General features: G+C 39.2%; 2 protein-coding genes and 1 long non-coding RNA gene across 7 annotated transcripts in view; 2 read left to right on the forward strand and 1 right to left on the reverse strand.

The window, feature by feature from the left end:
• Positions 1-688: 688 nt before the first annotated feature.
• On the forward strand, positions 689-3,618 carry pop7 (POP7 homolog, ribonuclease P/MRP subunit). The gene is made up of 2 exons (XM_042512457.2): positions 689-851; positions 2,508-3,618. The coding sequence occupies exon 2, from the start codon at positions 2,560-2,562 to the stop codon at positions 3,013-3,015; it is 456 nt and encodes a 151-aa protein (XP_042368391.1). The 5' UTR covers positions 689-851; positions 2,508-2,559; the 3' UTR covers positions 3,016-3,618.
• Positions 3,619-3,725: 107 nt separating this feature from the next.
• epoa (erythropoietin a) lies at positions 3,726-11,903 on the reverse strand. Of its 2 annotated transcripts, none has more exons than XM_042512233.2 (5): positions 11,777-11,903; positions 6,602-6,732; positions 6,361-6,447; positions 5,951-6,115; positions 3,726-5,245 (listed from the first exon to the last, which is right to left on the reverse strand). In XM_042512233.2, the coding sequence occupies exons 1-5, from the start codon at positions 11,853-11,855 to the stop codon at positions 5,093-5,095; spliced, it is 615 nt and encodes a 204-aa protein (XP_042368167.2). In that variant the 5' UTR covers positions 11,856-11,903; the 3' UTR covers positions 3,726-5,092. The 2 variants fall into 2 exon arrangements, with proteins under 2 accessions (XP_042368167.2, XP_042368168.2); XM_042512234.2 differs by lacking the exon at positions 11,777-11,903 and adding an exon at positions 11,338-11,605.
• The window catches only part of LOC121962048 (uncharacterized), a 38,631-nt gene continuing 35,663 nt past the window's right edge, over positions 10,018-12,985 (forward strand). For 2 of the 4 annotated variants that reach the window (XR_006107105.2, XR_015775634.1), the window contains exon 1: positions 11,761-11,899. This is a non-coding gene — a long non-coding RNA (uncharacterized LOC121962048). Of the gene's footprint in view, positions 10,140-10,574; positions 10,843-11,760; positions 11,900-12,985 lie in introns of those variants that run through there. The other 2 variants (XR_015775631.1, XR_015775633.1) reach the window with 2 other exon arrangements.

The following is a 12,985-nucleotide window of genomic DNA, read 5'->3' on the forward strand; positions in this document are numbered from 1 at the left end:
AAGGAGTATTCCTGTGATTTTTGTAATTCAGAGAGGGAAATTATAATTAATTTGTTGTTTTTTTTCCTGTGAACATTCAAAACTATTTTTGACAGATATGAAAGACTACATAAACAGAAAAACTGGTATTAATATATTTATTATTTATATATAAATATATTATTTTTGATGTTATGTTGTATTTTTATTTCAATGGCCTATCTAGTAATATCAATTATAGAATTCAACTCCTTATACCTCTTGGAAAATTCCACCTCCACAAATCAAAATGGACTGCCTCAAAACCATGCTTTCGTCATTTGACTATTGAACTTCATCAGTACTGAACCTCAACTGAATTTGTGAAGAACAAAAAAGCTGCAAAGCCTATTCTTATTTTGAAGGACTTAAATTTTGTTTGAATTTGTGATGAAATCATGATTTGTGGACATCAAACCCCTGGCTTCTACCAAAGTTGCACTTTTTTGTACACTTTGTATGAATTATTATTATTATTATTATTATTATTATTATTATTATTATTATTGTTATTATTATTATTATTATTATTATTATTATTATTATTATTATTATTATTATTATTATTATTATTATTATAGGCCTACCTCTGCGGTGTAAATGATGTTTTAGGGGGAAAAACCGATTACTACAGCGCATGGATGTATTAAAAGCAGGTCAGCGTGCATGGATCTCGTGATCAACGTGACCTCTCCATCTAACACTACTTCCGGGGCACGCGGAAAACTAGCTCAAGCAAATGCTATTGAATGCTACTGTCGCAGAAATGCTTGTAACCCAAACGTGAGCGATGGCATAAGACAGATTTTCTCAGGTTAATTTATCATCTGAAGGTAAGCGTGATCATCATGTGGATGAAGAACTTACAGCTTTGACGCTTCACCGTAAATTACACCGTTAACTAACGTTAGCTTAGCCGACCCTCGGGCTCAGTAGCGTTAGCTAGCTGATGTTTAACTAGCCCCATTTGTGAGCTCAGCACATTCAGTCACATAGCGTGTTTATATTAGCTTTAAACATTAGCTTTGCCCCCAGCAAACATTTTACCACTCCTGGAAGACATTAGACATACATGACATATCCAATTTACACTTATAAATGCAATTTACTTTTGTATAGCAGCTCACAAACCACGTTTTGATGTTTCTTCCGTGGTTTGCGAGGGGAACGCTATGTGATCGAGTGAAACAAATGGCTAAAGATTACTCATGTATGACGAGTCTATCGATAGGACGTGGTTATGCAGCTCTTTTTTCACAGACATTTTGAGATATTAAGGCATGCCTTTCCTGTTTCTACAGCAATATTAAATAAATAGTCTCCATTTTTCTTATGTCGCCCTTTGCTGCTAATGTGTTAACATTAACGTTAGCGTAAGAGATATAGGTCCATTCCGCTAACAGTGTTGTTATATGTTGCAAGTCTTTTAATTTGTGTTGTCCCTTTTATTAATGGACTGTGACTGGTTGTTTTCATTATCAGTTAATCTGCCGATTAATTGCAGATCATCACACTGCAGAAAATGGAATAAAGGACTGTTTAGCATTTTAACTTAACCCTTTAACACGTAGGTTCATATCAGTTTTCTTGTGCCGCATTCAGACGCCCTTTACTAGCATTTTAACCTTTCAAACCTCAGCAGATTGGTTTGATTTCTTTTAGACACAGGAAAAAAACATGTCCTGCAAATAGCGAAAAAAGGGAAAGGTGACAAGGAAATTATCCTAAAATTGATTGTAGATATAAAAAAAAAAAGAACAAGAAGATGTATTTATGAGTCCCCAAATAATGTTACAGAAAAAAAGATTTATTTTTTTGCACTTTTTTGAGACAGCTTTCATGTTTCTTTTTTGAAATTTTATTTTTTCCTATTTCAGGGAATTTTCTTGTAACCTTTTACTAATTACATGTTAACTTGTGGGCCATTTCTCGTTTATTTGCTCGTCACCCTCTTCTCATGCTTCTGAGACAAATCAAGCCAACTTGCTGATAGTTCAAAGGGTTCATCAGTTATTAAAATTGTAGTCAATTTTCTGATTGACTCACAGTTGTAGTTTGACTTCAGTGATCTCTGTAGAATTACTGCAGGATCAGGGATTTAGAGCTGGAGCTTTTAAGTCTATAAGAAGAAAATGAATCAGGGTCTGTCCGACCTGTGTGGTGATTGATGAATTTTTCAAGCAGAAATGTAAAATATTACCCAGTTTAAAGCTTCTCAGTCCCGAGGATCTGCTGGTTTGTTCTGTCTTATGGGATATTCACTTTAGTGTCTTTGAGTTCTGGACTGTTTGATAGATTTCGGAGGGCTTTGGGGGAATTATTTACTATTAACTCACATTTTATAGAACAACAATCAAATCTAAAAATTAAATCTGCAGATTAAAAGAAAACTAAAATAACTGTTAGTTTCAGCACAAATAGGATGTATTTGCTGGAAAGCATCTTGACCACATTTTATTAACTTCTTTCTGCTGACTTTATTTTCTCAGCTTCCTTATTTGGCCCCAGCTGCTGCCTCAGCACACATATCCACTGAGAAACATGACAGAGCCACGCAACCCAGGCATGTCCTCTATCCCTCAGACAGCTCCGGTGCACACTGACTCCCCCTCTGTGGCTGTAGAGATGGACCCAGTGGAGTACACCCTTAGGAAGCGCCTCCCACGGAAACTCCCAAAGAGACGGAACGACGTCTACGTCAACATGAAGACAGATTTCCGAGCTCAGCTGGCACGCTGTCAGAAGTTGCTGGAAGGTGGGGGTCACAAGGAGATCTGTGTCCACGGCCTGGGCCTGGCCATCAACAGGGCGATCAACATCGCCCTTCAGCTGCAGGCCAGCAGTCAGGGGGCGCTGCAGCTGGCAGCCAACACCTCCACAGTGGAGCTTGTGGACGACCTGGAGCCTGAAGATCCTGATGAGGTCGGGGAGCCCATGACGCGAACACGCAACAATTCAGCCATTCATATTAAGGTTTTCTACCCTGACCCTCAGTGACATGAATAGAGGTGTGTCAGGCAGAGGTTGTCCGTGAGTCTTCAAGTACTGCTTATTCCCTCATAAAGCAGTAGAGGGATAAAACTGTTTTGTCTGGTGAGACTGTGTGTGTGGAGACCTGCAGAGCACTGAAGAATGGAGGACATAGAGTGTATGGAATAACTTTTTTGTCATGTGTTTTGTCAGTAGTAAATTGTTGCTGTTGTTCCTTTTTCACCTTGCATGTCTTAAAGCAAAAGTGGAGTTCGCCATGTGAAACCTCAGTTTAATTAAATACTTGTAAACTGTGCCAAATGTAAATGTATCTTTAATTCTAACGCCCAAGTAACGGTCTGTGCAAATGATTTTGGTTTCATGTCTGTATGTTTTTTTTAAAGATACAATAATTAAGAAATACTGATGAATCCTAAGTTTACATTTCAAACTGGTGTTGCTGTTGTAAGTGTCCACTAGATGTCAGTATTTTAAATCTTTTTGGTTTCAGATTGTTGAACTGTTGGTGGTGTTAATTTTCAAAATACCTTTGTGGTTTTCAGGAAGATGATGTATATGCTTTCTTGACAAAAAACCCCACAAATAAATAGGTTATTTAAGACGAGTAAAGTCTGTGATATCAGCTTGTGTTCAGCCTCTGAAGTGCAGAAGCTTGCTTGTTAACGCCACTGACCTGAATAACACAAAGAAACTGAATGAAATGGACAGACTTCCTGTTGTTGTGTTTCCATCTATCCTTTCTTTATCCAAGAATAATATTTTGTATTTAAATAGCAAATTATACAGTGATGGGACAAAACAACAGGAAAGAAAACATGTACAAACATCCTTAAAAACATCTTGCACTTGCAAAACATGATTTAAAAATACGGAAACAAACAAGGAAGAACACTTAACCAGTCTGAAAGATTTTAGCATCTTTTTTGTATTCCCAAGACTAACTAATTGTCTGCCTGCTGTTTGATGACGAACAACAGCGTGAGGGAAGAGACAGTGTGGACGTCAGATTCTGGAAAACTATTTGCAATTACAGCCTCACAGGATGTAAAGTGTAAAAGCCAAACAGCAATTTTCCGGGCAGACTGGTTATCAGTGTGTGGAGACTGGCTGAGTGTTGGTTAGGCAGCAACGAAAACACAGATAATGACAAAACAGCTTCACAGTTCTCATGTAACCCTCCAACCACCTCCTCACTGACCTCTTACTCCTTTGTTCACAGTAACTGAACCTCTGCGTCCACTTCTCTGTCCTTTGCTCTGTTAGTTGGAAGGTATATGCCGGTACATAGCAGCGTGCTATTGCAAATAATGTCAACAAACAGCCTTATCATTGTGTTCAGTCAGAACATGGTAATGAGGGTCCAGCAAAAATCCTAAAAATACAACACAAAAAGAAACCACAAAGACTGGAGCTTAAAAGTAGAAAATCAAAATAAATAGTAATGACGCAACGTTTAAATATATAAAAATATTCATTGCAAAAAAAAAAAAACATCCAAGAGAAAAGACTAATGTTTGCGAGGCACAGTTGAAAAAGGAAAAGCCTCGTGGGGTGAGGCCTCATTCATTTCAGCCTTTTTGCAGTGTTATTGGAAATTGAAGCCATGTTGCAACCTCACAGTCCTACAATTTCCAGGTGCAATCAATATTTTCTGGGTGTTTCACTCCACAATTTACTTTAAAGAGGTGAGTGTAGGGGTCAGACTCACAGGAGACACACACATACACACTACGTACAGATTTAAACTCGCAGTCATTCACACAAAAGTCCATCCACACACAAAGTGCAAGAGAGTGCCAGTGAAACAGCGATTGGAGCAGTGCTTCCCACAGGCCTCATTTTGGTCAGTTTGTGCTTCACCATGTCCATGTTTCACATCGAGATTCCAAGGTGCAATCATCTCCCGTCCATCCAAAGCCTAGCTGGGACTGTCCTTTCCTTTCAGCTTCCTCTGCATATGTGAGGATGGCTGGATTTTCCTCTCTGTCCACACTGCTTCCAGCAGCCTGCGTGCAAGTCAACAGTGTCAAGTCCCTCCTCTTGCTTTCCAAAACACAAATTAGCTTCGCCTGGAGTAGGGAGATCAGCTGACATCTTGCTGACAAGCCTGTGCATCCGAAAGAAGGAGGCGCACTTTGCCTCGCAGGAAGTTGACGTAGACTTGAAGCAAATCTGTTGCTGAGGACACCCTCCATGTTCCCTCAAGCCCTTCAGCACTTGCTGGTGGGGTATATTCCTGAGGGACAAAAAAGAACATGTTGCACTTGTCTTAGTTTGGAAAATTTATCCTTTCCCTTAATGTTCCCTACTCTTTTGACAACATTTTAAAAGCCTGTCCCACAACATGCTTCATACGTGTAAGAAAAGCCACAGAAATTTGCATTTGTTTAAGTTTTGTTGTATTTCCTTTGGCTTGTAAAGCTTAAACTTCAGACATCCATGCAAACCCACTATAGAAATGATTATTGTAACAATACATCAATCTGGATTAGTGTATCAATTCAAGTTCAATGACACAATATCATCAAAGCAGAGTAATACCCAAAAGCCATCCTCTTTAAGATACCCCTGTATTGTGACATCTACATGGAAGAATAGCACCAGGCACTTATATTGCGATCTGATATTGTCCAAAGAATCTATATAATATCGTACCGTGATGATACTAAAAGAACTACAAAACACTCTTAGGTTGATTGTGTCTTGGTACTGACAAGATAAATAAATATTTCCAGGCTTAGCAGTCCCTCTAATAGCCACTTGATTGACTCAAAGAATATGTCAATACTCATAGACCCCTTTAAAGATCTTCAAAAAGAATCCAACAAAATTCAGAAAAATATTGGCTTGTGTTGTGTTTGCAGAGGTATTGGTTCTTATCTTTCTGTTGTACTTTCTCAACAGAAATCCAACCTTTTTTTAGCAACCTGCTGTAACTCACCTGGAAGTTGAGGCTTCGCAGCACAGCATTGATGCTGAGCAGGTTTCTGACGGAGTTATCTATGTGGCTGTGCATTGCTGTGTTGGTGACCGAGGTCCGTAGCAAGTTGAGGGCCTGTTGTAAGAGCCATAAGCCAGACTGCACCTCCTGGGCTTGCTCCAATCCCTTGCCAAAAAAATAAAGAGGGCAAGAGTTTAAGACTCTCATTATGAAAGCGATTCAGAACAAAGGAAGCAAGTAATCAGCTCTCTCATTAGAAAATAACTACAGTTCCAGGTCACCAAATGACTTAGTGAAGCACAGAAAGAAGCATCGAAAATATCCCCAAAAGGGTATGACTTAAAGAAGAGGTGTGTGGTTTTAGGATAAAATGATAAATTCTAGAAAAGATCTATGAATTTTTAACTTACATTTTTCTTCTCCCAGACATCAAAGTCGACTCTGGTTTGGGGAACAGTGACAGACTCTGACAGACTACATCCTTCTCTACATGACTTCTGTAAAAACAGGTAAGAAATCATGTCAGTGTTTAGGGTACTTTCATCCAATGCACATAAAACTTTCAGTATGAGCGAGTCCAAGACCAAAATACCTCTGCAGCAAACTTCACCTGCTCTTACATCTAAGTTTATTCATACATGTTTTCCTCACCATAGCAACTTCTGCGTCTCGTGCTTCCTTAATGAAATGGTTCAGGACCCTCAGGTCACAGATTGGCCTCAGCGGAGACGGTAGGCCTGGCCGGGTCCACTCCAACAGTATCAACACCAAGGCAAGAAGTCCTGCAGAGGTATGCAAATAAATGAATGAAGTCACTCAAAGGCTACTGAACTAGCAAGTAAGTAGCAGCTATATGTTATTTTGTGACCTAACCATTCTCTAAGTCATGACAATAAACAGACAATCTGATGTGATGGAGCAAGAAAGTTAATATGCTTTGCAGAACAGCTGCTGCTTTACAAAGTAGTAGTGAAGTTTGTGGTTTTCTGTGTATTTCATTCATCTGCAACAGCGTCAGTCCAGCTTTAGCAACCATTCCTTCTCTCCCTGTGACGTGTTTCAGTTCAACGACTACTTTAGAGTAAACACTACCAACATAGTGACTGTTGCGATAGTGGATTTACTAGGCAAGACCCCTCTGACCAACATTGGAGCAGTCATTATCCTTTAGGATCATGTATCTTTTCCAGCCCAACAAGAACAATGTCTTTTAATATGGCATGACTTTTTTTGTACCTGTTAATTTAGAACATGAGCGCCTATTATATTGAGATAATTGCACATAACAAGAAAAAAAAAGTCTTTTTTCACACACCTGCAGTTTCTATGGTTGTAAGTGGGTGTGTAACTGGACAAAGTTTAAGGTTCATGCAGTAAAGCTATGGAAACTCATTGACTCAGAAGCAAAAGGCTTCTCAGGTTGCATTTTCACTTTCGTCAGTAATACTTTCAGTCATTCAGTTATACACAGACTTGCCACTGTCCATCTGACCATGTGAGATGATTATACATACACATGAAAATACATCTGGTGACTTTCTCCTGCATTTCTGATGTAAGGTTTGCCAAGACCTCCAGGGTAATGGCATTTGATTTTTATCTTTGGATTTGAATAGGTCATAAGACATAAATCCCTGGCATTTATGTCTTATGACCTATTCAAATCCAGAGTTTATCCACAACTTAAAGAATGTATGAGAACATATATTAATGTTGCAGATTATTGATCTGCTTAACAAAGTCACATATTTCAATTCTAAAACAACACCGTTTGAGTTGCCAGAATACTCTGCCCTGCTTGCATTTATTGCTGTTATCTGGATAAACTAGAGGATTAGTTATGATACTGACAGTAGAAAAAATCCCTCTGATACTGTGTAAAATGCTGAATGATGGGTAGACAAGTATATGTTTCTATGCACTGATCTGATACTCTAAAACCATGTAATTGATTAATAAACTTTAAAGTTGCTTTGAGCCAGGATAAACCAGCTGTTTCCTGGAAATCAATGGTTCTGCGCCGCTCTGAAACAACTTCTGTCTAAGAGCAGTTAATATGAAGTAAATTCTGATAAATAGTGGAACATTTGCCACAAAATGTTAGCTATTTGGCAGTATTTAAACTGAATATATGAAAGTTCTATGCCGTTCATTTTCTGTGTATTCTTACTTATGTATTTGTTTGTGTATTTAAACGGGTTTAACCTGAGCTATGCCATAAAACAATAGCAATCATTTCACATCCATACTGAGTTAGTGGCATACAGCTGTTGCATTTTTGTTGAAGTGGAATGCATCTGTTCTTATTATCAGCTGATTCCAGGTTCAGGTATCAGACATGCAATCACAAAGGAAAACTGAGTTGTAAAACTTTGTGTGTTTTAGGGTTGTGTCATGTGAAACCAGCATGATAGCATGATTAAGCAGTATCTCATTCATTTTCTTTAAAGCATGCTTATGACACCTACAGTAAGAAAACCATGTGATATCCTTATGAACAGAAACCAGCAGATAACATGACAGTGCAGAAATGACTGTATCCTTGTTTAACCCTCATTTAGAGCAGAGAGGTGTTATAATTGGATCATTAGTCAGTCTTATTGAGGAATTTAGACATTACTTCTGAGAAACTTCTAACACCCATTGAAAACAGCACACTCTGAACTTCTAAGGATAAACTTAGAAATGAGAGTGGCTCTACTGTTGTGGGTCATGTGGGCATCCAGCCTTTTTCCTCTGTGCCACATACTGAATGCACTCTTTCACAGCAGCCTGGGTTTGTGACGCAGGAGGATGATAGAAAATACAGATGATCTTCCCAGGCAGACAGGTCAGATACCGGCTAAATTAAGCTCCCAAACGCTCAGATAATTAGCACAAAACTGAGCTAAACAGCAAAAATGGGAAAGACGGTTACACAGATTTGCAGGTTTACTACCTCTGGGGGATGATGAGAAATAACATCAACAATTATAATACTATTACAAGAGGTACACTAGTTACAGCCTTTTAGGAGGTCAATGTATAATCAGCTTAAACTCCATGCCCCCTTTTCTCTAACGTCACTGAGCTGACTGTCAATGACACATAGGATCAGTATGTGTCTATAAAACTGCACGTCTGATGCATACCAACATGTTTTACAGAAAATCTTCTGTAAACTGTATGCACATAGTGGTAGTTATGCACTGTAGTGTCCTACAATATCAAAAGCTTGTATTCTGTGACTTAGTAAAAGTTTTGCAGGCGCCTTGTTACCCTGAGCATTTATAATCCTTGCAGATCTGCAATCTAGTCAGTATGAACACACACACAGACATATGATCATATATGGTGCCGTCAGGTGCGTTACTGGTTCTTATGGATGTGCATTTTCAAATAGTCATTCATAATGAAAACAAGCTGTAGGCATGGTAGCATATTAATAGTGAATGGGACTATTTCCAAGCATTTCACACAGGGAATAAATCCCACGACACTGAGCCTGTTTCCATCCAGTTGGCAATTAAGCGGGTGCTCCCCTTTACTTAGACACAGGTAAATTTACTAGCAGCTTTGGTCAATTTGCTCACTTCAAAGTAATCCACAAGCTTTAAATCGTAGTGCATACAGCCTTTTTCAGACCTCCTATGATACGTTTATATAATCACCCCGGAGGTCTTTCCACATTATTGTTAAAGAGCAAAACTTTAGATCAACAGTGTGGTTCCAAGTGTACTTAAGGAGAGTGCACACTTAAATAATCTTTAATATATATCCATTCATATAGCAGCTTCAGAGGCAAAGTGATGTCTGCACAGACAAACTAACTGCCTCCTTTTCACACACTCTTACGTTTGTAACTTTCCAAAACGAGGCCACTTTAAATACCTTTAAATAAGTGTGTGTGACTCAGCTTGAGGATTATCGCTGACATTTTCACCTCCGCCACTGCGTACGTGAGAATGCATCAATCTAAATGCACACACACACACACACACACACACACACACACACACACACACACACACTCTCTCTCTCTCTCTCTCTCTCTGCATTCTGGTGGAATTTACAGTCCAGGACTGTGGCCAAACTAAAAGTTAACACCTTTGTCTGCCACCATCAGCTGCCAAAACTATGTTGCTATTTTAAACTGGAGGCAGTCGTCCACAAGTGGCAGTGCTTTGGATAATGGCAAGCTTCACTCCAGGTATGTGACAGATGCTTTGGAAAGATGGCCGGATGCTCACGTGAGCTGATGCTTTTGATGTGCTGTTTTAACTGATTCAGGTTAAACAGGTGCACAGAAAGAGCTCAGCAAAATAAACCAACTAGTAACGGCAGTACTAACAGACAAGTGTAACAGAGGGCTGATAAAGAGATACTTTTTAAAGAGCATCTCAGGTGTGGGATGGTTGTTTTTGAAAACTTTGCAATGATCCTGTCTTTTTTAATCACGTTTTCCCCATGACAGTGTGCAGAGTTGTAAATAAGTAGCTATCGGATGTAACTGTGTGACATAATTTCCAGTCCAGCTTCGCTGGAATTCCTTATAACTGTCAGCCTTTGATAACCTTTTGCTCTTTTCTGCTGACATTAGTATGTGACGACAGTGCCAAAAGTGCAGATTCAGCTTTCGCATTCAGTGACCTTAATGTTTCTGTCTGCTGTGTCATGCTAGAGAAGGATGACTATATATGCGTTTCCCCAGTGAACGAGACCGAAAAGAAACTTGTCAATACTCAGCAATTCCCTGGGACAATGTCATATTAGCAGTGACTTACAGTAAAAGGAAATAGAGTGAATCAAACCTGCAACTCCAACAGATTTAGTGCCTTGCTCAACTCTGTGAGGTTCAGGATGAACATGAAGCCTTTCATCAGCAGCTTCAAAAAGATTGTCCCCATTATCAGGTTTGTTCAATGTCCTTCACCTTACAGTTAATTTGGCTTCATTTAGAAGTGAACTTTGATAGCTTAAATGATTTACGGTTATTGAGAGGATTATAGTTTGGCAGTTTAGCCTAATGTACAGCAGGCTTTCTAGGAAATGGCATTACACAATCTATTCCCATGAAGTGTGGTGAATAAAAAGTACAGCCCTGAAGCATGCAGAAATAGGTCTCAGAACATGTGGAGTTTTGCATAAACCAGACGCCAGTTTTTCAGAAAATAGGCACTGCAAAGAAACACAGACCCCCAGAGAGGTCTAAAATAACCCCCAAGAGTCAGTAATAACTCACACACATGACGGGTATGTAATACTACCTTAATGATATATGGGCATCGCGTGCAGCTATGCCCATATATCATATTGAACGTTTTAAAATACTGAGCATACAGACTGATGTAGCGCACGGACACATACACAAAGTAACGCACAAGACTAAATATTACAGGCTCTCTTACCTCTACCCGTTTTCTGCAACATTCGCAAACAGGTGCCGCATCTTTCAAAAACATTGTGTGTTTAAATATCTGCACAAGCTTCAGAGCTCAGCTTATAGGCGCCGGTCAAATCCAACAAGTCCAACATACAACCAAGTGCGCGGCTCAACAGCGCGAGTCCGACCGGCATGTAGGTCCGCGTCAAAAACGCGTGTGCTGCTGGTGAGAGCAGTCACCTACCAGACCTTGCATCACTGCCGTGCTTTGGCAAAACCTTTTATTTACCTCCCCTAAGGATATAGCGATAACGTGATAGCCCGCAAGGACGAGGACGCGCCTTTTTACGCACCGCGGTGAGCGATTAAACAACCCATGCATGCTGTCCCCCTTTGCGTAAAGCGTGAAAATAGGTAACTACCAAAGCCGGTGTACAGAGAAAAAAATCATGTCCATAACTCACTGGGAAACTCCATAGCGGTGTCCGCAGAGCCCCTCACAGGGTCCTCGCGGTTTGGCCCATAAGTCCGTCTATTGCCCATTAATTGGAAACGAAGCTCTTTTGTGGATCTCCTGCACTTATCCGGTAGGTGTTTCTAAAAACTGATGCTGTTTGATTTTTTATTGATGACTTTGAAAATAAAGTTGCATTGTTTCCATGACAATCTAATCTGCCTCCTCCCTTAAGGCAAAAAAAAAGTTTTCTTTCATTGTTATCCAAATAATTGGCTATCCCTTTTTGGGTTAAAAAGTAAATAATGTTTCAAAAAAAAAAAAAAAAAAACAAGACGCGCGGAGACTTCCCATCCATTGTTTTGGAGAACTTTTAAAGACAGTCATTATAGTTGTACATTTTTAAAAACACACATGGTGTTAATATTAAAATGCACATTAGATGACATATTTAGTCCTGATTGCCATAATGATTACATTTTTAATACAAGACGATCATTGGTATCTGTCACGTGCCACGACATGTTCTGTAACCATATATACCCATATACCCAATAATACCACACAGAAATCAAGATTTACCACAGGTCCAAATAAAAAAAACCTTTTTCACCAATCTGAAATTTGACTTTGAGGTTTAAAATGTACTGATCACAGCACATAAGTAGCATTTACTATCATGTGTATCTTACACACTCAATACCCCTCTCCCCAGTGACACACATCTTCCACCTGCAGGTCTTTACCCACTCGTTCATGAGTTGAAAGGTCATTGGAACATTTTTTTTCCAGGGCAAGATTGATTCATTAACAGTATGTGCTATTACAAATGTGATGTGAGGTCTTGACAGGGCCATAATCAGCTATCTGACATTTGGGGGGGACCATTTTCAGTCAACACCTTCTGTGATTGTGGGGGGTGTAACATTTTGAGAAACTTAACAAACTGGCTTTTTAAAAACAAAAATTTTAAATCATTTGTGCTTAAAGTTTAATGACTGAATGGCATTTTAGGGAGCAAGCATATGATTAAGGGTAGCATAGGAAAAGTGTTCTCAGTATGACCTTTTGATGACCGATTATAGCCTACAATGACAATTGAATGACTTTTTTTCTGACATATTTAGGACTTTTTTTGTGACATACTGACACTTACAGCTATTGACAGTGATATAGCCTACATAACACTCATCTTACATTGTAGTTTTCCACTTTTTAA

The sequence above is a fragment of the Plectropomus leopardus genome, chromosome 23 (genome assembly GCF_026936395.1).
Source record: "Plectropomus leopardus strain MGB_pleo_1.0 chromosome 23, ASM2693639v1, whole genome shotgun sequence".
Classification (NCBI taxonomy): domain Eukaryota; kingdom Metazoa; phylum Chordata; class Actinopteri; order Perciformes; family Serranidae; genus Plectropomus; species Plectropomus leopardus.